Source organism: Drosophila nasuta, chromosome 3 (genome assembly GCF_023558535.2).
Source record: "Drosophila nasuta strain 15112-1781.00 chromosome 3, ASM2355853v1, whole genome shotgun sequence".
In the NCBI taxonomy this organism is placed as follows: Eukaryota; Metazoa; Arthropoda; class Insecta; order Diptera; family Drosophilidae; genus Drosophila; species Drosophila nasuta.
Window position 1 is genome coordinate 16,595,541 of NC_083457.1, and position 25,132 is coordinate 16,620,672.

The 25,132-nt window shown below is 36.7% G+C and overlaps 1 protein-coding gene across 21 annotated transcripts in view; it reads right to left on the bottom strand.

The window, feature by feature from the left end:
- The window catches only part of LOC132791599 (protein muscleblind), a 135,344-nt gene that overhangs the window by 68,868 nt on the left and 41,344 nt on the right, over positions 1–25,132 (bottom strand). The window contains exon 4 of one of the 21 annotated variants that reach the window (XM_060800599.1): positions 6,347–6,411. The exons of 19 other annotated variants lie outside the window; for them this stretch is intronic. In XM_060800599.1, the coding sequence (XP_060656582.1) occupies positions 6,368–6,411 (44 nt within the window). In that variant the 3' untranslated portion in view covers positions 6,347–6,367. Of the gene's footprint in view, positions 1–6,346; positions 6,412–25,132 lie in introns of those variants that run through there. One more of the 21 variants, XM_060800602.1, reaches the window with a different exon arrangement.

Sequence of the window (25,132 nt, forward strand, 5' to 3'; positions counted from 1 at the left end):
ATGCTTGAGTATTATAATAATAATAATATTTTCACAGATTGATTGAATAAAAAAAAGTGAAAAGGAAGATCTTCTTTATTACTTCTCGTTATGTTCTTTTTTTTAATTTTATTAATTTGTGGTCTTATTTAGTGACGATTTTCTAATGTCTACCCTTTCCTAACAATAGTTTCCTTTTATGTGTGTGTTATGTAATAATAACATATTTTAAGTCTTGAGTAATACACAATGATTAGTTGATTTAAGAGTTGAGTAGTACATAACAATAACTTAGTTTAAGTGTTATATAGTACTTAATTAATGAAGAATCTTATGCAAAACATAAATGTGGATCAAACATAAGTTTTGAGACTGACTTCATCATCATCTTTTTGGCGATTTGATTGCTTAAGTTGACGATCTAGTATATTTTGCACTCTATGGTAAATTTTGAATTTAGTACTACCAATATACCAAATGTAGCATTTATAAAATGTTTAGTATTTTGATTGTATATTAATTTGGTATATTCTAAAATTAATACCGCACCGTTCTGCTTTCACTAAAAATGAGTAGTGAGTATTTTTTCTGGTTATCATTTTGTTACTTTTACTTTAATTTGTTTTGAAATTTAAGCTCTCCTTTCAACTTTTTTCACTATTATTTAAAATTTTTCATAATATTCTATTAAATTGTTTTAAATTTATCTTTAAACGTATATACCTTAAAATTTAAGATTTCATCGAAATGCAATTGACTTTAATGTACTTGTTTAAGAGAGAGAAATAGTCAAATTTTTGCTTGCGTTTTGTTACTCGTGAAAAAAGATAACGAACTGTGGACTCGCATCATTGCCGAGGATTACCTGAATTTCTCTAGTAAAATTGAGCTGCCATTTGGCCTGACACTTGCGGCTTTGGCCACAGATGCTACTTTAATTTCACAGTCTATACACACACACACACACACACACACATACACGCATAGCTAGTTCACCACAAGAGAGCTACCAACCAAACCCACTGGCAGCTCTACCATATTTTCATTAGTCTTTCTTCTCCGCTCCGCTATTCAAACCGCATTCGCATTCGCAGTCATGGGCGGGGGCAGCGGGAGCGGGTGGAAGGCAGATGAAATGCGCCCGGCAACGAAATTACAACTTGTCAACCCAATCAAGCGCGCTTTATGCAGCAATTTCCGTCACTTGTGTGAATTCCCACAAACACATTTGCTCACACTCACACACTTTTTATTTGAGGCACACACACCTTGTGGCAGTAAAATGCACATTATCAGCTAATATAAAATATGAATGAGCCGACTGAGCCGACTGAGCAAGTGTAAATAATCCTTTTTTGATTCAAGAGCTCAGGTGAAATTAACCAAGCTTCTCACACAAATTCCTTTCATTGAGTTTGCTGCGGCTTAACTAAAGCTCAGACCAAACTAATGTGAAAATGGGGGAGAAAAATGGAAAAATCATGTAATAAATTAATATTCGAAAAATTAAAGCAATATAATTATAAACAACATTAATCTTAAACAATTCGAGTGAATGGGAATTATCTAATCTTTGCTATGGACATTTTATGTTCTTCTCTTCGGGGTTGGCTGCTGTTCAGCATTTTAATTTCATACTGGGCCATATTTCCTGGCAGGCGGCGATGCCATTCGGTTTAGCGAGGACATCCGCCGGCACTTCCGGCAACAGTTGCCAGCTGGCGCCTTGCCCTTTACTATGTCCTGTCTTCTGACCATGTTCTTCTTGTTCACGTCGTCGGCTTCTTTAATTTGCCTCCAGCAAAGTAGCGAAGGACAAGAAACTTAACGACAAGCACAACGACAACGAAGACAACGACAACGACAACGATGATACAGTCTCAACACACTCGTATATAGTAGCTGCAATTGGCTTAGGAGAGGAATTTCTTAAAGGGTGCAAAAGTATCATGGCAATTAGCCAGCTTTTGGGGTGCTTTTGATAATTCAGCGAAATGAGTCCACTCATCGATTTTGGGCACACACAAACTAATGAACTTTCAATGTGCACCCTTGGGCCGACAACTTGTTTTTTGCCTTTAATTACAAAAATCAACAAATGCCCGCAGCTTTGATTTATGCTGCACATGTGCGTAAATTCTTCTCCAGTCCAGTCGAATAGCCACACAGACACACTCACACGCATTGTGAGACACGCCCCCGTCCACAAAGACGCCCGCCCATTTGCAAGCTGTGTTTAGTTAATTACTGACAAAGCATCCTGCGGGCGGGCGGAGCTCCTCGCCCAATGGCGACTTTTCAAATTTTATGTCTTACAGAGCTCAAAGCGAACCAAAATTAGCTCCCTCGCGTATCATTTGGTCGACGTGTAATGGACAACGTCGCGTTGCGGGGGGCGGTGAGATGAGTGTCAAACTTTTACTAACTGTGCTGCGACTTCTCGCCAGTGTTTACGACTAAATTAAATGTGCATTAAATTACGGTTAACAACTGTCAGTCGCGGCAAATGCTGAAGACACGTAGATGAAGTCAGCTAGACAGCGAATAAATATCTATGGCATTTAAGACAAAATCAAATTTAGATTCATCTGCCTCACACTGATCAAATAGAATCTATTCTGACATTTTATGTGACACGTAATGCGTAAGGACAATGGGCAAGATGTAATTTGTTCCCAATACTCACACTCTATGGTATATTTTGAGTGGAGTAGTATGTTTTGGTATTTTTACTAAATGGTATATATTGACGTATATATGTTATTTATAGCCACTACACATAGGGTAGAAGTTGAATTTGGTATATTTTGTAATTTATGGTATATTTTGAATGCAGTAGTATATTTTGGTATTTTTACTAAATGGCATATATTTACTGCAGAAGTGCATATATAAATAAACACGGAATGCGTAAGGGTAGAGTCTAGATTTGGTATATTTTGTACTCTATGGTATATGTTGAAGGCAGAAGTATATTTTTTGAATACTTTTTTACTTAATGATATATTTTGGATTCAGAAGTACATATGTAAATCTATTAAATATATTATGCGGTATATTTGTATATAACATATATAAATAGTATATAGTATTTTGTTGGTATATTAATTCAGTATGTTCTAAAAATAATCTTTCACTGCTTTTGCTTTAATTAAAAATGTTCTAATGTGTATCTCACAGTCGAGCACACTTAACTGTAGCTGTTTTACTTGTTTTCTCATGTGCTCTTAAAAACGAATTGATAATGCATTTAGCGAAATGTCTTCATATATTCTACACTCGTGTCTTTCACTTGTTTTTTTAATAGTCTCTTCTTACTCGATTTCTTTTTCCCATAATACTAACAATACAAAAAAAGCAATTGATTTTTAATTCAAATGCCTCAGTTTTATGGCCTGTTTTAGAGTTGGACCTAATAGCCCCGAAAAGCAGTCGAAACTGAAATGTCGTCACGTTGATTTGATTTTATTAGGCCCTGTTGGCCGGCCAACACGACGCGTCGGCGAAACTTTCTAAGCATCCTGGGGACGATTATTGGACAAGTGGGTTGCCTTTGGCCTCGTAAACCTGTTTTAATGTGCCTAAAATGACCTGTGTCGCATAATTTATGCATGTTTCGCTCGGCAAACAAGCGAAATAAAACAAAACGAAACGTAACGAAACGAACTCAACGCATAAGTTAAAGTAAGAGCCCACTTAGTAGACCAATAAATATCAAGGAATAGCTAGGCAAAAGCTCTGCCTACCGCCTTCGTTGTGTTTTATGGACAAGCCGCAGTCGCAGTCGCAACTTTCGGTTGCTTTCTTATTAAATTCTGTGCAGAGCATTAAATTCCTAAATGTGTTACCTGTTTGCCCTGCCTCCCCTCCTGCTTAGCTAGCTGTCATTTTGTTGACTGTCGCCTTGTTGCTCTTCATAAAAATTTGCTTTATATAATGTCATACAAAAGGAATAACGAGGTGGGTGTGGCGGGTGCGAGGATGTGTGGTTAGCGGTCTATGGACAGCATCCACTCAAATGCCGCAGACAATGTCGTCGACTGCCAACAAGTATGATAACCGCAACAGCAACAAAAACAACAACGACAACAACGACAACAACAACAACAACAGTTGCAAACTCTCAAGAGAACGCGTATGATAAAATGCCGCAGAGATAGAGAGATATAGAGAGAACAATAGACAGAGAAAAAAAAACTCGACGCAACAAGAAATTGTATATTTTAGACACGACAAACGGATAGAGGAACTGCAGCCATGAAGATGTTCTTTCACATTTTTGTATTTTTATAATACAAACATTTAAAAGGAATTTCTATTAAAAAATTCAAATAAAAACTTTAACAAACTAGAGCTGTGGTAAATTAGTTGTATAATATTGAAATAGAATGTAAACACATTATTGCCTTGAAAAGTATGTAATCTACATTATGGATCATTATTGAAGTTCTGAGTCAATCCAACTTCTGATGGAATCTTTCTAACATTGTGTAAGGTATATATAATTTGGTCTCACTTAAGAACACATCAAAGTGTTGCACTTGTGCTTTTAAATGACTAAAAGAGTTTAATAATCTAATTATAATATGAAGGATAATCAAGTATTTAAAGTCTTGACAATAAAACAATTTTAGTTTCAGTCATTAGCCAAACCTAACCTTTCAACACCTTCATTAACACAAACAATCAATTCTAGTTTCTGTTTTCAACACCTTCTTTAACACTTCCGAAATGATTTCCTCTTATTGAATGCGATTCAACTGTCAATGCAGATTAACATTTTTTAAACTTCCCTCTAGCCAAGAGTTTGTTTTTTGCCTTAATACTTTTATTTGATGCTCTCCATTGTTAATGCAATAAAAACAAACACTTCATATGTTAATATTCCAATTAGTCTGAGAAAAATAACACTAATTACGTGCCCACACACACCGAAATTAACAGCAGCAGCAGCAGCAACAACAAAGACGACAATAAAAGTAGCTACTTGAAGGGCAAGTGCTGGTCGTAGGCAAAGCCAGAGAAAGAAGGAAAGAAAGAAAAGAAACGTAAATAAAATTAATTTTATACACCAACAGGGAGCAGAAACCAGAACCGAAAGAGCACCAAAGTCCTAAGTCTTGAAGTCAGCATAAGGACGAAAATGAGAACAATTTGCAGCATAAAAAAAAAAGAAGAAGGAATGCTCGACTGCAAGTCACTCTGTAGTCAGTGAGTCATAAGAGAAATTAGCAAATTATTTACACCAACGGTAAACCATAATTTTGCTCCATTTTTGTATGTATGTAGGGTATAATCAAGCGGAGTAAAGAAATGCTGCAAATGTCTGGACTCAAGTGCGTTGTGTTATATGAGTGTAAGAGTGGCATTGAAACGAGCGCTTGACACGCGACGTGTTTGCATTTTACAAGGAACATTGTTTCATAAACCGCACCACCACACACATACATACACCCTCGCATACACACACACAGAGTGAGGGGCTCAAGTAGACGGAAATATTAACCACACTGTACAATTCTAATTACATTTTGCCAGCTATGCAGAGTCGATCTACGTTGCAAACTCCTGCGGATTCCTCCCCTCGCTCCCTTCCTTCCTCACCTCAACGCTCACTTCGCAGGAGTCGCGTGTGCCTTTAATTTTATTTATTGCAGAAAAATGCTGACTCTACCACCGTGTGTGTGTGTGTGTGTGTTTTGGGGTCGGTAAAGCACAGCATCGCATGTCGCGTTGCAATAAAGTGCAACAACAACAACCACAACAACGTCAACACGGCAATTCGCTGTGAGAGTCCTGTTTTGGAAATACCAACTCGTTCTTATGATACTATATGTATTTACTAAAATAATAATATTGTTAGTATGTGAGGGGAAAAATCCTAGTGAGAACTATTCAATTTATTATATCACTTCGAAAGCTACAGTTATAGTTATCTGCCTGTGCAAATTAAAGCATTTAAAATTATGTTTGAGGTTTGCTGTATCATCTAGATATAGGATATGATTCCTAACGATTCTGCTTTGAACCAAACCAAGGCAACGCATTTTGCAACAATAGAAGCTTAAGATTCAGCTGGTTTCAATGTTCCTCTTTTGGATATGACCAATTTTCAGAGGTGATTTTTCATTCATTCAGTTCATTCGCAGTTCAGTCAAAAAGTTCGGGAGTTTCCCAAATTTATTCTTCCCTAAGGGTAGTATATGCTCTCCCTTGGATAACTTTTGCCTGTTTGTAATATAATCCAAATAAATTTCCTCCTTCCGCCCTATCTTATGCTACGTAGTTATATAAACAGTATAATGCAGACATAATCGAAATTTTAGTTTATTTGTTCTTATTATTTCTTAAAACTTACGTACTTAACATATAAATATATGTATGCGCTTTATAAAAACCTTGTGAAAATATATATTGTTAACATATGTTTACCTGAAACAAGAAGAGAAAAAGGAAAATTATTATACATATCTATATATATTCGTAAAGATTCATATTTTATATTATTAAGATAGATTAACCCACAAATTGAACTTCATAAAAATAATTTCCTTTCCCAAAAATATATAAAAATAAACATCTCTTTAATATCAAAACATAAACAAAAAAAATATTTATAAATCTCAGTTCCGGAATACCCAAATATTAATTGTAAATATTTATTGGTCGCACAAACTGCGACAAAACTGACAAATAATGGCATATTTTACGCCTAATTAAACAAGTTCAATAAACCGAGCGTCGGCTGTTGAGTGCCACCGAATAAGGACCTCAGTTTTGCTGCCTTTCGCTGCAGAAGGATGGCAGATAGAAAGGGGCCGGAATGTAACAGAACCTTTTTTCATTGTTGATGCATAATTGCTAGCATAATTCAAAAAATGAAAGAGTTGCCCACAGACGAAAAAAAGGGGGGAAATTCATTGACTTCTCTTTGGAAGCATTTAGGCTCGCAATGAATACAAAGGAAAGCAATGCAAAGTACTTTTTTTTTCTTCAACGCTTTGACACACGCAGCGCAAACAAAGTGGCAACAGAGTGGATCAGAAGCAGGAACAGAAGCAACTAACAGAAGCCGAAGAAGGCAGCGGGATATCAGAAAGATATATATAGAGAGAGAGAGAGATAGAGAGCATCCCGCCAGTGAATTCTCTTAGCCGCGCTGCCACAACGACGTCAGTTCAGTTCAGCTCAGTTCAGTTCATCAAATGCACTGCCACAGCCACAGCCACTTGCTTTTTTAATTAAAATCCAAAGTCATTTGCATGCGCTTTGAATGGGTGCCCAAAGAAATTGGCTCACTGCGGGAGTGTCAGCGGAGAGAATGAGAGTGGAGTGAGAGCGAGGGACACTCCTTTGCATTGTAATGTAAGTAGTTCTTGGACAGGGACAGGGACAGAGACAGGGATGAGGATGGGGGTTAGCTGGCGACAAGCGACGACCATTATAATCATTATCAATTGCAGAGGGCTGACAACGAGCTTAACAATAGCCACACAGACACTCAGAAAGAGAGAGAGTACTCAAACCTAAACTCGCCTCAATCTCTCTCTCACTCTCTCTTTGGGTTTCTCTAACCACAGTCGCAGTCGCTGCCACAGAGACTCAACCACGAGCCACAAAGCCGACGATGCCGCGATGCATAGCAAGTAGGCTGAAGTGAAGTGGAAGTGAAGAAGATGCTGTTGGTGCACGAAGCGGAAGGAAGCGGCCAGCAGGCCACATGGCAAAGCGTGGCAGCGTGGAAGGCAACAACGGAGGCGCAAGCGGAGGCGGAGGCGGTGGCGGAAGCGCAACGCAAGCGGAAACGGAAAGCCTTATTAAGCGGAAACATTTCGCCTTTTGGCTTCGTGCGAGCCCGGCACGAAATGCTCCTCATAATTTATGCCAATATTTTTGCAACTACTTTGCCGCCCGCTCCACAAAACTCTGTTTTACGACCCTGACCACAATCTTCTGACCATTAACTAGTAAAAGAATCTGCCCCCAAAAAGAGGAGATTCCAATTGTCTTAGCATCAATAAAAAGTTTCAATCAACCATTGACTGTTGGAGAACATACACTTTTTTCTATCCATGTGCACTAACTAAGTTACGAAAGTTTCTATTAAACTTTGTTTCTTATACGCAATTGTTATTTAATTCTTCATGCTTAACTGTGCACATAGTCGTATACTTAATATTGGATTTGGGAAGAGAAAAATACCTTAGAGTTGGGTTGTGACTTGCAAAATAAAACAGAAATTGTACTTAAGGTATTTTGTGTTATTAATTGATGCAGATTTGAGAAATATTTATATACTTCTATCACATTTGTCTGATTTTAATAGACTTCTGAAGCTGTAGAGTGAAATGATGCTTTCTCTTGTGGAATTTTTCCGCCATGTTCGTTGCATATCAATGGAAAATATGCAATTGACAAAGGCCGACAAGGAAACGATACGAAAGAGAAAGAGAGATAGTAAGAATCAGAGAAGGAAAGCAAGTGAAATAAAGCGTGCAATAAGTAAGAAACGCTTTCATGGGTTTCACAGCCGCTTTTGAAGTGTAAATCACAGCACAAAAGTAACGGCAATTTGCTGCAGCGTCCATCTGTAATTGAAAAAGAAGCAGAGCAGACGAACTGAAGTGACAATTTGCAATGGAATATTGATATTTAAGAAGCTCCTCAACCAACACGACTTTAAGGTATTTTCCTGATTAACAACTTGAAATTTAATGATTATTTTTTGGGAGCTGTACCAGAAAATATTTAAGCTTTTCACTTAGTTTCTGAGAGAGAGTCACGAATTCTGCAACATATAATAGGCCATAAATCAAAGTCAGAGCCTGGCAATATTACATTTCACTTGTGCTTGTGCACAACGTACAGAATACACAGAACTTTAATGTGCTCAGGACCCAAATGTCCTGAAAATTTCAAACTCAACAAATTTAGGGAGCACACAAATTTGCTTATTCTTGCACATGCTGATAGGGAGAGAGAGAGTCAAAAGGAATCCCAAAGCAAACTTTGCTCATCATTAACAAAACAAAATATTGAACATGCCTCACTCGACTCGGACTGGAGTGAGGATGCTAGTCGAATACCCGAACTACTATTCATAGAGAGAGCGTGGCTTACATTTCAAGTTGAGGTTTTTTTTTCCTCTCGTTTTTGGTCGCCTGCTCGAGCAACAACAACGGAACAGAAGTTGCACTCAAGTGCCTATTTATCTTATTAAGATGATGCCGACCAGCTTGTTTGGGTGCCAAAAGCTAACGCTGAAATGTGGGCGTGGCGCATTGCCTGTTGTCTGTTTGCCTCACTATAGTTTGTGCTTTGCTTTGCTGTGCTATGTTGTTGAACTTGGCAAGGACAAGAAGAGTGTGCTCTTCTTTCCTTTTGCCTATTAGTTTATTTTGCTGCTTGAAGTAGTTTGCAAGTTTCTGCACAACTTGGGTTCCTTCTGCGTTTGTTTTGTTAATTTGATATGGCCAAATAGATGGGAAGCAGAAATAGTTGAGCTGACTTGTCCACTTACAATCGTATATATAAACATTGTGAATGCCATCGCCCCTCATCCCTTGTTCTACGCTCCTCGCTTCTCAGCAAACAGAATGAAAATGTTCTTGTTGACAAACCATGGATGTCGCCATCGCCACTCAAAATATTGTGACTGGGAAAAGGACTGCAAAATGGATGATGAGAGGGTGTCATCAAGGTGGATGTGTGTGTGTGTGTCTCTGTTTGTGGACGCTATGAATACGTTTCAAGTGCTCTGAACATTTTTGGTCTTATTTGATTTGGCCAAGTGCGGGTCGGTATGCTAATTGGCTTTTGATATTCTACCAAAGGGTGCAGCGAGTGGGTCAATTCATTCTTCATTTGTGTGTAATGAGTTTTAAACTGCAATGTTTGCCTTGCGGTTCAGTTGAACTGAACTCCACACTTGTATTGTTCATAAGGTAAGCATTGTACATTATCAATGAACTATAACAGAGTGAACAAATAAAATTATTCCTTGCTACAGAAGAAATACAATGCGAGACAAACACAAATTCAAAGCTAAACTTTTTAATAGAAGCAAAAGTTTTCGTTAGCCTAATTTATTAACCTCTCGAGACTCGATATGCCCCGAAATCAGATTCGAAATGCACACACAACGCACACACATACACACAACCACGCACATGGACAAAGCATTCGCAACGAGGCGAAAAGTCATAAATATCGATTTCATTACCAACGCATACATTTCATGGTTATCGGACAATGATCGGAGGGGTGGGGAGGGGAGAGTGGAGGAAGACAACTAAAGATGGAGAAAGAGGAATCGTCGTATATCGTGTGCGAATCATCCACACGCCATGACTAAAAGTTACTAAATTTTCCGGCCGTTTGCGTCATTAATTTCCAAAAGAGAACAAAAATTTAACGGGGAGAACACAAAAAAAAAAAGGAAAAGAAACACAAAATACGAGCAGGAGAACTGGAAAAAGGCATGGCCACAAGCTCAAACCAATCGAATGGCATTCAGTAAGCGAGAGAGCGAGGAAATAATGGAGCAGCAAAAGTTTCGCGAACGAGTCGCCGATGGCCGCCCACTGATAAGGATAATGGAATTTCGCTCCTGGACAACACGATGACGATGACGACAACGACCGACAATGATGATGATGGCGAGCAGCAAGCAGCGAGCAGCGAGTGAATTTATTCATTGACAATTGAGTTGCGGGCTCGTGAAAATTGAGTTTGGGTCAGGCAACGCGTTATTTAGATATTCCTCTTCTTCTTTTCTGTACTGTTTCTCCACTTCCCCCTCCATCGGCAATGCCAACTTAAACTTCGACTACTTCACATCGCTGGCGTCGTCATCGTCAGTCAGTCAGTTCATCCTAAGTATTTTCGAGTTCTGCATATTTATTTGCACAAACGCTTTGCTTTATTACTATGTATTGCTATGACTGCTGTGTTATTATAAAGCCCAAGCAGCTGTGGCGCATAGGCAACAACATCACAGAGGAAGTTCAGTCAAGTTCTCAGCTCTCTCTCACTCTCTCTGTCTCTGGTTCCAGTACTCTCAAGTGTTTTGTGGTTTGGGCTTTGGGGTCTCTCGCATTTCAAATATTTTCGCGCAAAAATGTCAAGAGTACTTTTTGGCTTACAAAAGTATGCGCACGGCTATTGGGGAAGCAGAGCTGAGTTTCACATCACAGTTCGATAGCTTTAAAGAAGCAATGGCAACAAATAAGTTTGCAAATCGAAGCTTCTACTTTTCCTCGTTTATTCTTTTCATCGATAAATTATTATAATTGTTCGCTTTTACAATTTCAACTAAAGAAACGTAAAATGCAGGTTCAATCCTGTCTGTGTTCCAATTTCAGAAGTTGGACATTGATAATGTCTCATTTGTTGTTAGTTTCTATTCCACTTCTTGTCTATTTTATTTGGAGTACAAGATTGATTTTTTCTTTAATTTTCCACCATTGTTTACTCAGTTTTGGCTTTTATTGTGGTTGACGTTGCTACTGCTGATTTTTTGGCAACATGCCAACTTCAAATGAATTTCAAGGGGACTCCCTTGATTTCAAATTATTGCGACTTCCAATCATTTATAAAATGGAAGAAGAATAGTTTTAGAAGCCTAAAACTAAATATATCAAAAAGACTTAAAATCAAGTTTTAATGATCAGTTCTTAATTTTTTAGCTAATCGAAGTGTAAGTAGTAGCTATGGAAGAGAATATTAAAAAGTTTACACCGATGAAATGTTTTGTTTTAGAATTGAAATGCGTCTATTCTAATGACCAAGAAAAATAATCTTTTTTTTTTTTGAGTAGCCTTAAGAAAATGTTTATAAAACACAATTTTATTAAAATTGCCTAATCATTTGAATATTATATTTAAAGTATCGTTAAATACAATATGTTTCTGCTTATCAACTTTTGTTCAATCAGCATTGAAATAATAAATATTCTTGCAAAATTACTTTTTCGTAGTGAACAAATTTAGTAATTTAAAAAAGGTAATTTCAAAATAAGACAAATTTCTTTTTTTCTTTTCTTATTTCTCAAAATAATTAAAGAGATAAATAAACATTAGTGGCCAAACACGTAATAGCATTTAAAAAAGTGCTGATGTCTGGTTTCAACGCCCACAGCAGCAGCTAAAAAATGCGGTGAACAGCGAAAGAGAAAACTGAAACTGCGGACTCCGAATGCGAATGCGACTGAAATTGCGACTGACGATGACTCAACAAATCAAGTTGTTGTCTCTTGTTGGAGCAGACATGCAACTTTTGGTGTATTCACACTCTCGTTTGTCGGTGTGCCATTTAGTGCATTTTTTTCGTTTTAAATTATTTTTGTATTTATACTTAGCTATCAAGTACACTTTCTATTAGGGAAAAAGAGTCCTTAAGAAGAAGTATTAAGTTTAACAGCTCTCTCAAATAACATAGAACTGTTTAATGTTCAAACTCTGTTAATAACAAAAGAATAAGTTTAACAGCTCTCTTAAATAATATTCAACTGTTGAATATTAATAATTGGCTAGCAACAAAAGAAGTTTAACCGCTCTGTTAAATAACATTCAACTCTGCAATGTTAAAATTCTGTTAATAACATCTGCAAAGCATTTATAAAAATAATCTATACTCTTAATAAGTTTAAAGGATATCTCAAAGTCGAACACTCTCAACTGTAACATAGCTTCTTCCTTGTTATTTTGCACTGCAAGTTTTCAGCTTTCCTCAACACAGCGACGCTTTAGATGTTCGCCGTTTTACCTGCGCATCGCTCCTGACCCTTTCCCAGATATTGTACACACACACACACACACAGACAGTGCATTCACTCGTCGTACTTTATCACGGAGCACAGCGCACAGTTCAACATATCCACCACACTGACAGATCAGTCAACATCCAGACAAACAGACTCCAACTCCGTTGTCCACTCTCTTCCCAGTTCTGACTGCAGACTATAGACTCTGCTCTGTCCAGCAGTACTTTTCCTTGTGTGTGTGTGTGTGTGTGCCATATGTCGTAGTGTCTCTTTTGAACATATGACAGTTTAATTTACTTTTATTTTTCGTGTGGATTACATGCAACTGGAATGTTGGTTTTTGGGGTTTTTTGGCAACTGCTATTTATAGTTCTTTTTTCCCCGTTTTTTGTTTTTCTGTTGATGTTGATGTTCATGTCATTTAATTTCAATTACTCTGCACTACTTGCATACATACGTATTGCAACTAAATTATTGTGAAACAGAGACAGAGACAGAGTGTGTGTATTTTAATTATGCGGCTGGTTGGTAATTTATGTTAAACTCTGAGTTATTAGAATTTATGGTGAGCTGTGTGGCCAAATGCTCCAACCGCACTTGAATTGTTAATAGTCGAAATTTGCGTTGTTTTGGGGGGGCTTTAAGATGACAGCTTCGTCGGCTGAAATGACCCTCGACAGTTGCATCCTAATGTGTACGTAGACATGCCAAATAAATACACGAAAAAAGCAATCAGCAATTGTGCCTGCCTGGCAGAGGGAGCGAGCCATGGTTGAGTAATAGGAATCCATCGTTTACAATATTGTTTGAGTGTAACACAGAAAAAGCATACGAACGAGCAGCTTCAAATAAAATCAAGAGATACACTTTGTAGTACCCTAGACAAGTTGTTAATATATTTTTGAAGCACATTATTCAAGGGTATTTAAATGGAAATAAACTGTATTCTAATATGAGACATAATTTATAAATGAAGTAAAATGTGTTTTAGAATAATCGATAGTATATAAATTATGGGATATAAATTTAATTTATACATTCGTACTTGTCTATAAATATATATGTATATTGTGTGCACTGATATTCAGGTAAATTTATAATAGATAAGTACAGAAAGACTTGCTTTTAACTCCTGTCAGCAACAAGAGTAAGTTTAGAACTATCTTAAGAATATGCCAAAACAGGTAAATGAGTAAAGTACGATGCCAATGATGAGGTATTCGTATAGTATGTAAGTAAAGTACATCAAAATGAGTATTGTATTTATACCCGGCTTTTTAGAAAAAGCAAAGAAAGTATTCCAAAGTTGTGCAAATCATTCGACAACTTGAAAACATAAGACTTTAAATTAAAATGTGGGTTGCTTCGTTATGTAAGCAGATATTTTTGTTAAATCATATACTTTAATGCAATCTAAAATACAAATACAACTCCTCGAGCTTTTGATGCATTGATTCTTAGCAAATTAGCACACAGTATCTCATAGTCAAGTACTCTCGAGTGAAGCGATTTTGCTTGTTTCTTGCCTGCAAATACATCCACTTGAATTCATTTCCTTTTACCCAAGTCTCGGGAGATTTGTTTTGCTTAGTTGTATTTTATTTGCTCTTATCGTTTTTTTCTAGCTTCTAGCTTGCTGTGTCTTTGTGTGTGTATAACAAAAAAATGAGAAAAGCTACAGAGGCAAAATAATGCAACATCCAAAGCCTCAACTAGTCGCCCCTTGTGGCCAAAACACACACACACACACATCAGAGTGAAAGAAGCTTTGCAACTCGAAGGGATTTTTCACCTTTTCGCACAACTTGAAGCACAAATGTAAATTTACATTAGACGCAAGTAAATTTAAATAATGCGCGCAAAATTTACTACTTTTTTACACATTTCTCCTCCCCCACGTCTTTCCTCGTATTGTTTTCGGTTTTCTTTCTTCCATTTACCATACTGGATGTGCTTCTGGGAGCAAAACAAAAAGCTTTAGATAACACTTATGGTATCGCCCGCCTTTAGTGCAGTTGTTGCCTTCTGAGTGCCATAAGATGCCATTCTGTTGGCAGCTTTTGTTGCCACAGTGGCTTAGAAAATATGTTGACAAGCATAAAGCTGAATTGCAGCTTGGCAAAACTAACAAAAAAAAAAAAAAGTATGCAAAGAAATGTGGATTTTAAAAATATGAATTTAAATTTAAGTTCCATTCTTTATTTTATGAATTAGAAACTTCGATGTGCTTTTTGAAGTTGAAGTTAAAGTTACATGCATCATTAGCTCATCCTTCTGAGCCTAAGCCACTGATCACACTAAATCTACATGCATTTTTCATGCTTTGTCAAATAAACACAGAATGTATTTGCATAGGGAGCACACACCACACACAAAGGGAGCATTTTTTTCAACGGCTAGACGAAAGAAAATCGTGCCTAGGTTACAGTTCTTTATGTTTTTTTCTTCAATTTTTTGTGGACAAGCTTTCGCTTTACTTACTGCCAATTTTCAAAGACTCGAAGAGCGAAATAATTCGCCATATACATGCATAGTGCTGGGGTTCATGCTGGGCACGAGGACACGAAAAAACACGCAGAGAAGCTTGTCTAATAAAAGTCTAGTCGACATTATTTCGCAACCCTCCATGAATTATACACAGTTTGATCCGTTTTGCGACCCCCAGTATAAAACTGAATTCGAGCAACTGGAACTGGGAACAGAGAGCTGGGAGCATGAGGCAATGCAATTTTCGTGCATGACGCAAAAACGTGGCTCGAATATCCAAGTATGTCTCACATTATAAATAAATAAGCAACCCGACAGCTACCAGCCATCCAACCAACCAACCATCGAGGCAGCACAATGAAAAGGCCAGCTTAGATCTACCCTCTCAATAGACTCGTTTTGGGGTAAAGTCGGGAAAAACAGTAAAGCAAAACGCAGAACTGAGAACTGAAGAAGGGAAAAGAAATTACATTAAGCAAGCGAGGAAAACATTTTAACAAGTCAATAACATGTCAAGTGAAAACTTTTTTAATATTTTTAAATTGTTGTCACCCAACAAAAACGAGAATGCCAAGAAAATGTTCAAAACTTCAACCGTCAACTCGTTTAACTGTTAAGACCCCACGAATTTTCCTTTTTTCTCAATGGCACGTTCTAGTAATGGTTACAGAAATGGAAAGGCATCTTTTCTTTGGCAGCACAATTAATCAAAATTTACAATAATATTTCTAGTACGCTACTCAAATATGAATTCTTATGTTACGTCATGCTTTTTATGGCCGTCACCAATGGGGAAAAAGTTCTAAGTTGTAGTAAATTTGTGTCAACATGAAATATAAGAGACAGATCCCGTGGTATATATGTTTTTTTGTGTTGTCGATTTTGGCTAGCAAATCTATTGAAGATGGCAAAAATCAAGTGTTTTTGCTTATGTTGAAGAGATGACCGATTGAGGTATATATTACACTTTTTGGTATATACTTCAAAGGATGTTGGTATATTTTCATGGTATCCCATGAAATATTTATATATTGTATATATTTGGATTGTTTATTTTTGCTATTCTTGATAAAATTAGCAATTATAGTATTTTTTATAGTCGTTGGTATATACTTCAGAGGATGTTGGTATATTTATTTGGTATATTGGTCTATATGATAGCATGAAATATATATTTTATTGTGTTGTTTATTGTGGTGAAAATCAGATGCTTTTCTTTTGCTGATAATATCAGCTATTATGGTATATTTTACACTATTTGGTATATATTTCAGAAGGTTTTTGATAAATATATTTGGTATGATCTAATGAAACACCTTTTTGTGTTTTATATATTTTATACTCTTCGGTATATACTTCAGTTGATGGTATATTTATCTGGTATATTTTATTGATAAAATTTTACTCAAAATGAGCGGGTATCTCGCAGTCAATCACTTTTAACTGAATCCTTCTCACTTGTTATATCTGACATTCCTACAGAGATGCAATTGTAATTTACAATGATACTTGCTTCAGCTGTCAGAACGTGACACATGTTGAATACACAATACACTCCACAATTTTCAATTATAATAATTATTTCATTTTTGATAAATGGTCTCACATATACATACTTCGTATACTTAGTTACATCATTTCCAAAAGTCTCATCTTTTCGTATAACACATTAATTTCAATAAAAAGGAAGCCGCATTTCTCGACTGAAGAAATGCACTTCCAATTACCATTAAATTACTTTATGAATAAGGAAAGGTAGAAATATATGTTGAACTTTTTTCGTGCGTGAGTAAAATGATTTCATAACTTTTCGTATCGAATGTATTCACTTAATGTATTAAAAGTATGCAGCATGACGGTAAGAACGTCACTTTGATTAAGGGATGCTTCTCACTGAAGAGATGAATGTGTGTGTGTGTGTGTGTTACACGATATTCTCGTATGTAGAATGTGTGGCTGGAGTCTAAAATTTATAAAAAGTTAAAGGCAGCAAGGCAAAAACAAAAAAAAAAAAAAAAACAGCAAAATGTGCAGTTTGTCAAAATGTGACAAAAAGTTCAACTGCCATCTTTTTAAGAGTCGTGTTCCCCAAACATGGCCTTCGCCCCCTGCCTCTGCCCCTCCTCGCACTCCCTCCACCCGTCTCTTCCTTTGCCTGAGGGGCAAAGTTTTGCTTATGAACTTTTCGCTAATGCTTTTTGGCTCCATGTGCAACTTAATGTCTGCCACTTTTATTTCATCTACTTTAAAGTTTTGCCATTTTTCTACAACATGTTTTTCTACATACATACTTATACATTTATTTTTTTCCTTCTTCTTTATTTGCACTCGTGACTTTTGCGCAGAAGAAAAAAATATTTTGTTCTTCCTAGAAAATCAGCGCAAAGTTTGCTACACCCCTCCACAAGCATAACCAATACTTAAGAGTGTGTGTGCGTAAGTGGGTGTTTGTGTGTGTGTATGTGCGTGTGTAAAAGCAGTAAAAGTTTTCCTTGGGGTGCATGTCCTTTTTTTAAGAGTTACCTCACACCTCGCCCCATGCAACGTCGTCGAATGTCTACACTCTTTCTTTTTCTATGTTTTTTGTCGGTTGGTTCTCTCTATTTTTTTGCTATCCCTTCTGTGGCTTGCATTTTGGCCAAATATCATTATTCTTGTCGTTTTGCTGCTTTAAGCGAATTTCGTGAAGTCGTTTTAACTTGACTGCTTTGAAAACTGTTTCCCTTTTGGGGGTTCGAGAGCGATGAAGAAGAGACGAATAGAAAAAACCAAGAAAGAAAAAAATGCTTTGCAGGAATATTAAAAAATTCCTCGGGGCTTATAAACATAAAAGAGAAATCGAAGCAAGAAATGGATATGAGACCACAGTTTACCACAATAAAAACAAAGTGAACTCAAGCGCGCACTTACAACTGACCACAGGTGATATTCAAATTTGGAAATAAGGCAGCATTAGGTCGCCGCAAAAGCAAATCAAATTAGTCCAAGATCAACACATAAGCAACGTGTGCAACGGTTAATCATATCAAGTGAAGACCCGAGTTAATAGCATGACTAAATAATTGCGAATTTACGTGAAGGCAACCTGGCAAAGGGCATCACTGAGGGTGTCGACTGGCCTGCCAGGATGCCAAGTCTAGCAACTACAACTGTACGTGCCGAACTTTAGCATTAACTTTACTTATTGACCTTATGGCCATGATGGCAACTCATGTGCAGCAGCTGCCTGGGTCAACATTTGTGGAGCGCACTCAGGTTGTGGGTCAGCAACAGCACATGTGCCTAATTAGTTGGTTTATGGGCTAACTGAAGCCTGCTTTGGCTGCCCACAAATGTACACTTGGCCATAAAGCTGGACTGCAATAAAATAGTTGGGGTCCATACAATTAAGTCATGTTGTTCTGGACCATTGTATATTAATAAGCACTCTATTTGAAACATATATACAGATTTATAATATGAAATTCGGTTTTTATTATTTTATTTTTATCTGCGACCAATGTGGTATTATTAAAGTCAATAAGCTAGAGAGGCGAGTGGGATGATTCCTCTCTCTTTCTCTCTATCCACGTTGCAGGTTTGCTTGCCAAAGAACAAGCGGCAATCGTTTACCAAAAAATCAAATGCAATCAGCGAAAGCAAATAATGGCATAACGTGCCGTATTCCCAAATATTGTGAGCTACGTGTGTGTGTGTGGGTGTGTGTGTGTGGATGTTGAATGCAAATAGCGAACGCCACTCCCAACCCAACACAAACAGACACATTGAAACGAGATTTAAGGACATCGGCATATAATGCACTTGAAATTCATACGTAATAGAAAAATAATAAAGTCAACAAAAGAGTTGACCATAGCATATGCTATAAAAAAAATCAGAATTGTAAAAATCAATACATCACATGCATAAAACAATACGATGCGAGTATTTGACATCCACACACAACAGGAAAAACGAATTAAATATGCATCCCGTGAAATACTCTTTCAAGATTTATATACACAACATATATTCCGCTCTTTAAAGCCAACACTTTTCTTCAATTTAATGCATTTTTGAATAAATTAAAATCCGAAAGCTGCATTTCACATTAAACTGTATTCGTTTATTTTTGTGACGATGCCCTCTGGGATTTCGTTTTTCCTCCTCATTTCGGTTCTCTGGTAAGTGAATGTGGACACACAGGACACAGGACATTGGACAGTGGACAGCCGATGCGCGTAAATTTAAATTAGCAGCAACACCAGAGACTTGCACACACACGCACACATGGCACATCCAATGGTGTCTCTCTGTGTGTGTGCGTGTGTGTTTATGAAATTACACATACGCCATGGAGCACCACATTTTGACTACTTCATTACCATGTTTAATCAGATCATTGCGTGTGGCCACGACAGCAGCACCAGCAGCAGCAACAGCAGTCGAAGCTGCGACTGCGGCGCCAGCTGCAGAGGCCAGTTCATCACAGTCTGACCTCTCCCTTGCAGCTTGCCTGGTTATGGTTGGCCATCCTTTTGGCTAACTGCTCTGTTGCCATTGCAGCAATCATTTAAATGATGTACATTTATATTTTACAACACACACAGCCACACATACGCACACACACACACTGTACGTTGCACGCACTGTTGACCAACAGGCTTTGATTCAGTCTCTGTCTCACTTGCTCTGGCTGTGAAACTGTGTTCAACTATCCTCGACTGACTTTAGTTTTAGTGTTTTAAATAACAATTTGCTTTTGCATAAATTTACGCATGTTTCTCGCACAACTTTGTTGCCTTTCGCACATAATACGCACAGCTCTCATTGTTTTTGTTTTCCAGTTGTTGTTATTTTTATTGCCACATAGCCACATAGCCATAGCTATAGCTATAGCCATTGCCATAGCTGTTGTTATTGTTATGTCACGCTGCTGTTGCTGTTGCTGCTGCTGCAGTGTCAGAATTTGAGAGAGAGAATAACACACAGTACACATCAAATGTTTGGTTGTGGATTAGAGAATTAGACGCATTTTATTAAAGTCAGACTATCATATTTTCAATCATGTTCAATAATTTAAATTGAGTTTTTCTTTGAATTTGCTTCTCGTATTTCATGATCCATTTCAATTTAATTTTAAACACCGACCCAAGTGTTTTCCCACAATTACAAATAGCAGTACATTATTATTCCTAAAATATACCAAGTAATGTAATGGAAAAATATGAAAGCTTTATTTGGTATACTGATATACTTCTATATTCAATATTGTATTACGGCTAAAATATACTAATTGATATACCAAAAAATTCTAACATATACTGAAAGCTTTATTTGGTATACTGATATAGTTTTAAATTCAATGTGGTATTATTATTCCTAAAATATACCAAGTAATATACCGAAAAAATACGAATGCTTTATTTGGTATACAGATATACTTCTATATTCAATATTGTATTACTTCTAAAATATACCAATTGATATACAAAAAAATACTAGCATATAACGAAAGCTTTATTTGGTATACTGATATAGTTCTACATTCAATGTGGTATTATTCCTAAAATATAAAAATTAATATACCGAAAGCTTTATTTGGTATACTAATATAGTATATGTATATATAGTTCTTCATTCAATATGGTATTACTCCTAAAATATACATACTAATATACCGAAACATATTTACATATATCGAATGCCATATTTGGTATACTAATATACTTATAAATTCAAAATATTTCAAATATACCAGTCAAAATTTTACCAGATTGCCTTCTGATGCCATATAAAATGATCTTCTTAATAATTTCTATGTTTTTATCTGATAGCAATAAAATTTTCAATTATCATAATGACTGTTATTATTATAAAATGTGAAGTAGTGCATAAAAACGCTTTACTGAATAGTTTAGTTCGTTCGTTCATGAACCCAACCCAAACCCAGTTAGAACTCTTTCACATATAAACAGTGATTAGTTCACTAAGAAGCGAGCACTTTAAAATGAGCAGATATTTAATTTCGAACAAATGTGCATTTAATTTAACGAACAGGCTTTTGTTGTGTTTAATTATCCTAATTATTTGAAATAATTTAAACTGGTTTTCCATTGCTCGATTGCTGTGTCTAATTGTAGTATCTGTCTCTCTGTAAATTTCACTCTATTTGCAGGATAATCAGATAAACTAACATATGCGTGTTGTCTATTCATTATTGACATTACAAGAGCAAAGCGTCGATTTGCGAGATTATCTATTTCCCCCTCTCGTTCTCTGTGCCTCTTCGGTTGTCTCTGAGCATTTGATTTATGCATATCACCACAGCGAAAACAACAACAAATAGACATCCACTATTATTGAGCGACACGGACACAACAAACAACAGAAGAGGCGAGTACACAAATAGTATTTGTGCAATTTCAAGAACAACAACTAGATATAGATATAGATATAAAGAGATATATATACATATATTAATGGGTGCATTGCAGATAAAATACACAAACATGAATTGTCATAGACGGATAGAGATAGATAGACAGATAAATTGAATCTTACGTGAAAAGGACAAGAGACCAAGTAAACTTCATTCACAAGCTGCTCATATATTAATGTTGTTATTGTTTTCTGTTTTCTGTTGTTGTCTGCTGCTGACAACAGACACAGCACAGCACCGAACAAATGGTGGGTGGGAGTAGGTGGTAAGTTGAAAATGGAATTTGCAATAAGCGTAAACGAGACAGCGACATGAAACATAATTAGCATCGGGTGCTTTAATTGATAGTTAAAACAAACGCCAAACAATACACATACACAGACACACACACATTGACGCACACGCACATAGAAAACTGAAAACTTTGCTCTGTCCTTGTTTATAAATGTCTGTTGTGATAGGAGAAGCTGTGGTTGTGGTTCCTCTCTCCTCCTTGCTGTCGTTGTTGTTGCTGTTTAGTTGTTGTAGTTTTTGTCTGGTGTCTGACATGTCAGGCTGCTTATTTAGCTCATTTATTTTGAATGGCAGCTTTGGCAAGTGGATGCACTTGCGGCCAGGCTACGTAGCCAGGAGTTTCTACGCTTGCAACATTAATTTCTGGCTATAAATGGCTTAAATTACCTTCTAACGCATACACACACATACGTAGATATCGAAGATATATATATATATATGTACATCTTTGGCTGATGCAGTTAGGTGCGTATCTTAACTGTCGTTTCTATCGGTATCTATACCGAGCACATCTCGCACTTTGCGGTTGCTTGCTGCAAATTTATTAGCTGCCATTTAAATTGGCCCACAATTGACGAGCCACCCAACCAGACACCCGAACACCCCAACAGCCAAGCGTTGTGGCTTTCAATTGCTGCTGCAACAGCTGAAGCAGCTTCACAATTGTCCTGCAGTTTCACCTACACATTCATATATGGGGTATCTTAAATACCTTCAGCGCGGTTGCTTACGCACAATAGATACAACGCTTTAAACCTTTTTAAGTCCCCAATTTTATGCTACATCTTCAATGCGAGTAATTAAAAATTCATTTTATAGAATTTTATATTGTGTAGTCTTAGGCAAAAGGTAATTATAGAGAAATTACAATAATTAAATGTCCTAGAATTCATTTCAATTTAATTGCATCGCTTATCGAATACTTTACATTGCGATAGTCCTTTCTCGATAGTTATTACTATCGATGCTTTGACGCCGATTGTCAATAGTTATGTGCAGTATCGAATGCTGAGCAGCGTTACCATATCGTTTTATTGCGTAGTTTCCTGGCAGTTATCTCTTGAATGTTGAACAGCGTTGCCAGATATTCCACAGTTGCTTGCTTCCCACAAAAGCGTAAATGTAAATTTGTAAACCATGCAACTTCTTAAATGACAGATTGTGTTTTTTATCCACGTTGCCAGCTGTCCGACTGGCTGACATTAGTGTATTAAAATGCAACTAATTAGCTGTCAAAACAGCAGACTACGGACTATCAACTGCATTTCAGCAGTCGGCAGTCGACAAATAGACGCACAATAATTGAGAGGAAAATAACCAGAAACTGTATCGAATACTGCACAAGCAAAGCATTGCATATATGTATGTGTATGTGTACAATTTGTTTAATCAGCAAGGAGGATCAAGAGTCGAGAAATGGGACGAATAGTTGACTCTGCAAAATTAAACAAATCGAAAACCAGTACATCACACACACACATACACCTACATATGTATCGAGAAGAAGAAGAAAAGTCAACAAAACACACATTCGAATTACATGCCAGTGTCTATCTCCTCTTCTATCTCTTGTATCTGTATCAGAGTTTGGTATCTGTATAAGCTCTAAAGTCAAAAAGTTGTCAGGTTCATTTTGTCCATAGACTTTGCCATATTTTCGTCTCTTTCCATCGCCATCGCTCTCTCTCCCTCTCTCGGTCTGTCTCCTTCTATCATTTTCTGTGTGCATAATCGAGCGGATACAATCATTTTAATAGACACGCCGGTGTTATAATTTATATGCAAGCATATTCGTTCCACAGTTCTCTCTTTCTCTCTCACTCTCTCACTCGCTCTGTATCTATTTGGTCTCACTTTCTCACTCTGTGCGGAAAATAGAATACAGTCAATTTCTATGCTTTTTGCATATGTGGCAATGTTGTATTTTTTTTGGTTTTTTTGATTTTATTGCTTGTGTTGTGTGCTGTGTGCTCTGGATGCTGCTCTGGCCAGCTATTATTGTGTTAATTTGCAAGTTGATGCTACCAGACGCCATTGTGTGTGTGTTTTTGTGTCTCTCTGTGCCTCTGTGTGTCCGTGTGTGTGTGTGTTTGTTGGCCATATGTATGCCCATTGAATTTACGGGGCATATGACAACTGCCACAAAGTTTTTATTGCTGCCATTTTGCGCGATATAATTAAAAAAACAAATGTGAATTATTTGTTGCTTGTTTGTTTCGTATTCTAATCATCATTTGTTCAAAATAAAATATGGGGATAAGTGAAATGAAAATTAGTATTTTCAAAATACAATATTCTACCACTTGAGTATTATTCTTGCGATGAAAGACAAACTTATGTATAGAGAATTAATTAAAATCTTAAATAGCACTAAAATGCAATTACTAGAGAGTTGGAATAAATTAAATGAAAATCAGTATACTAAATATACTAGATACTCTACTATTCCACTATTATAATTCGTTCGACTAAAGCCAATATCTTATGAAATAGACAAACTCAGTATTTTAAAAATACTACATACTCTTCTACTCTACTATTATTCGTTCGACAATGAACTAATGTACAACTGAAGTACCAATAACTCACTACATTTGAATGTCAGTATTTATAAAATACTATATATTCTGAAATTATTCCTTCGATAAAAGACACACATATGTCTGGAGCATTGATTTAAATCTTAAATTGCATTAAAATTGCAATTGCTCTTTAGTTAGAAGAGCAAAGGTGGAAGTGGAAAGGTGTGAGTTGGACAACATAATTATATGCAGAGCGAGCTCGGCCTGCACTGGCGTTTTATTGAGAGATAAATATCAGCGATTAATTTGAAATTTATTGCATGCGTTTAATAATTTATTAGCGAAGGATGGGCGGGCTCACACTTTATCGCATTGGCACTGGACAGCAATTCCTTGCTAGTTGCGTACATTACGCATACGCCACATTGGACAATTCAGCCCCTCGGCATGTCAGCGCAGCGTGAAATGCAAGCATATTATATGCGACACTGGGGGACGAAGGCGGACTAAAGTGTTATGTGTGTGTATGTGTGTGGAAAACAATTGCATTTAAACTTGATGCTGTTGTTTGGATTTTGGCTTGTTTGCGTGAGTTTTACTGCCCATGGCTCATAAATAAAACACAAACAACTCAATTTACGTCCAATGCCCTGAAATTTAAAGTAA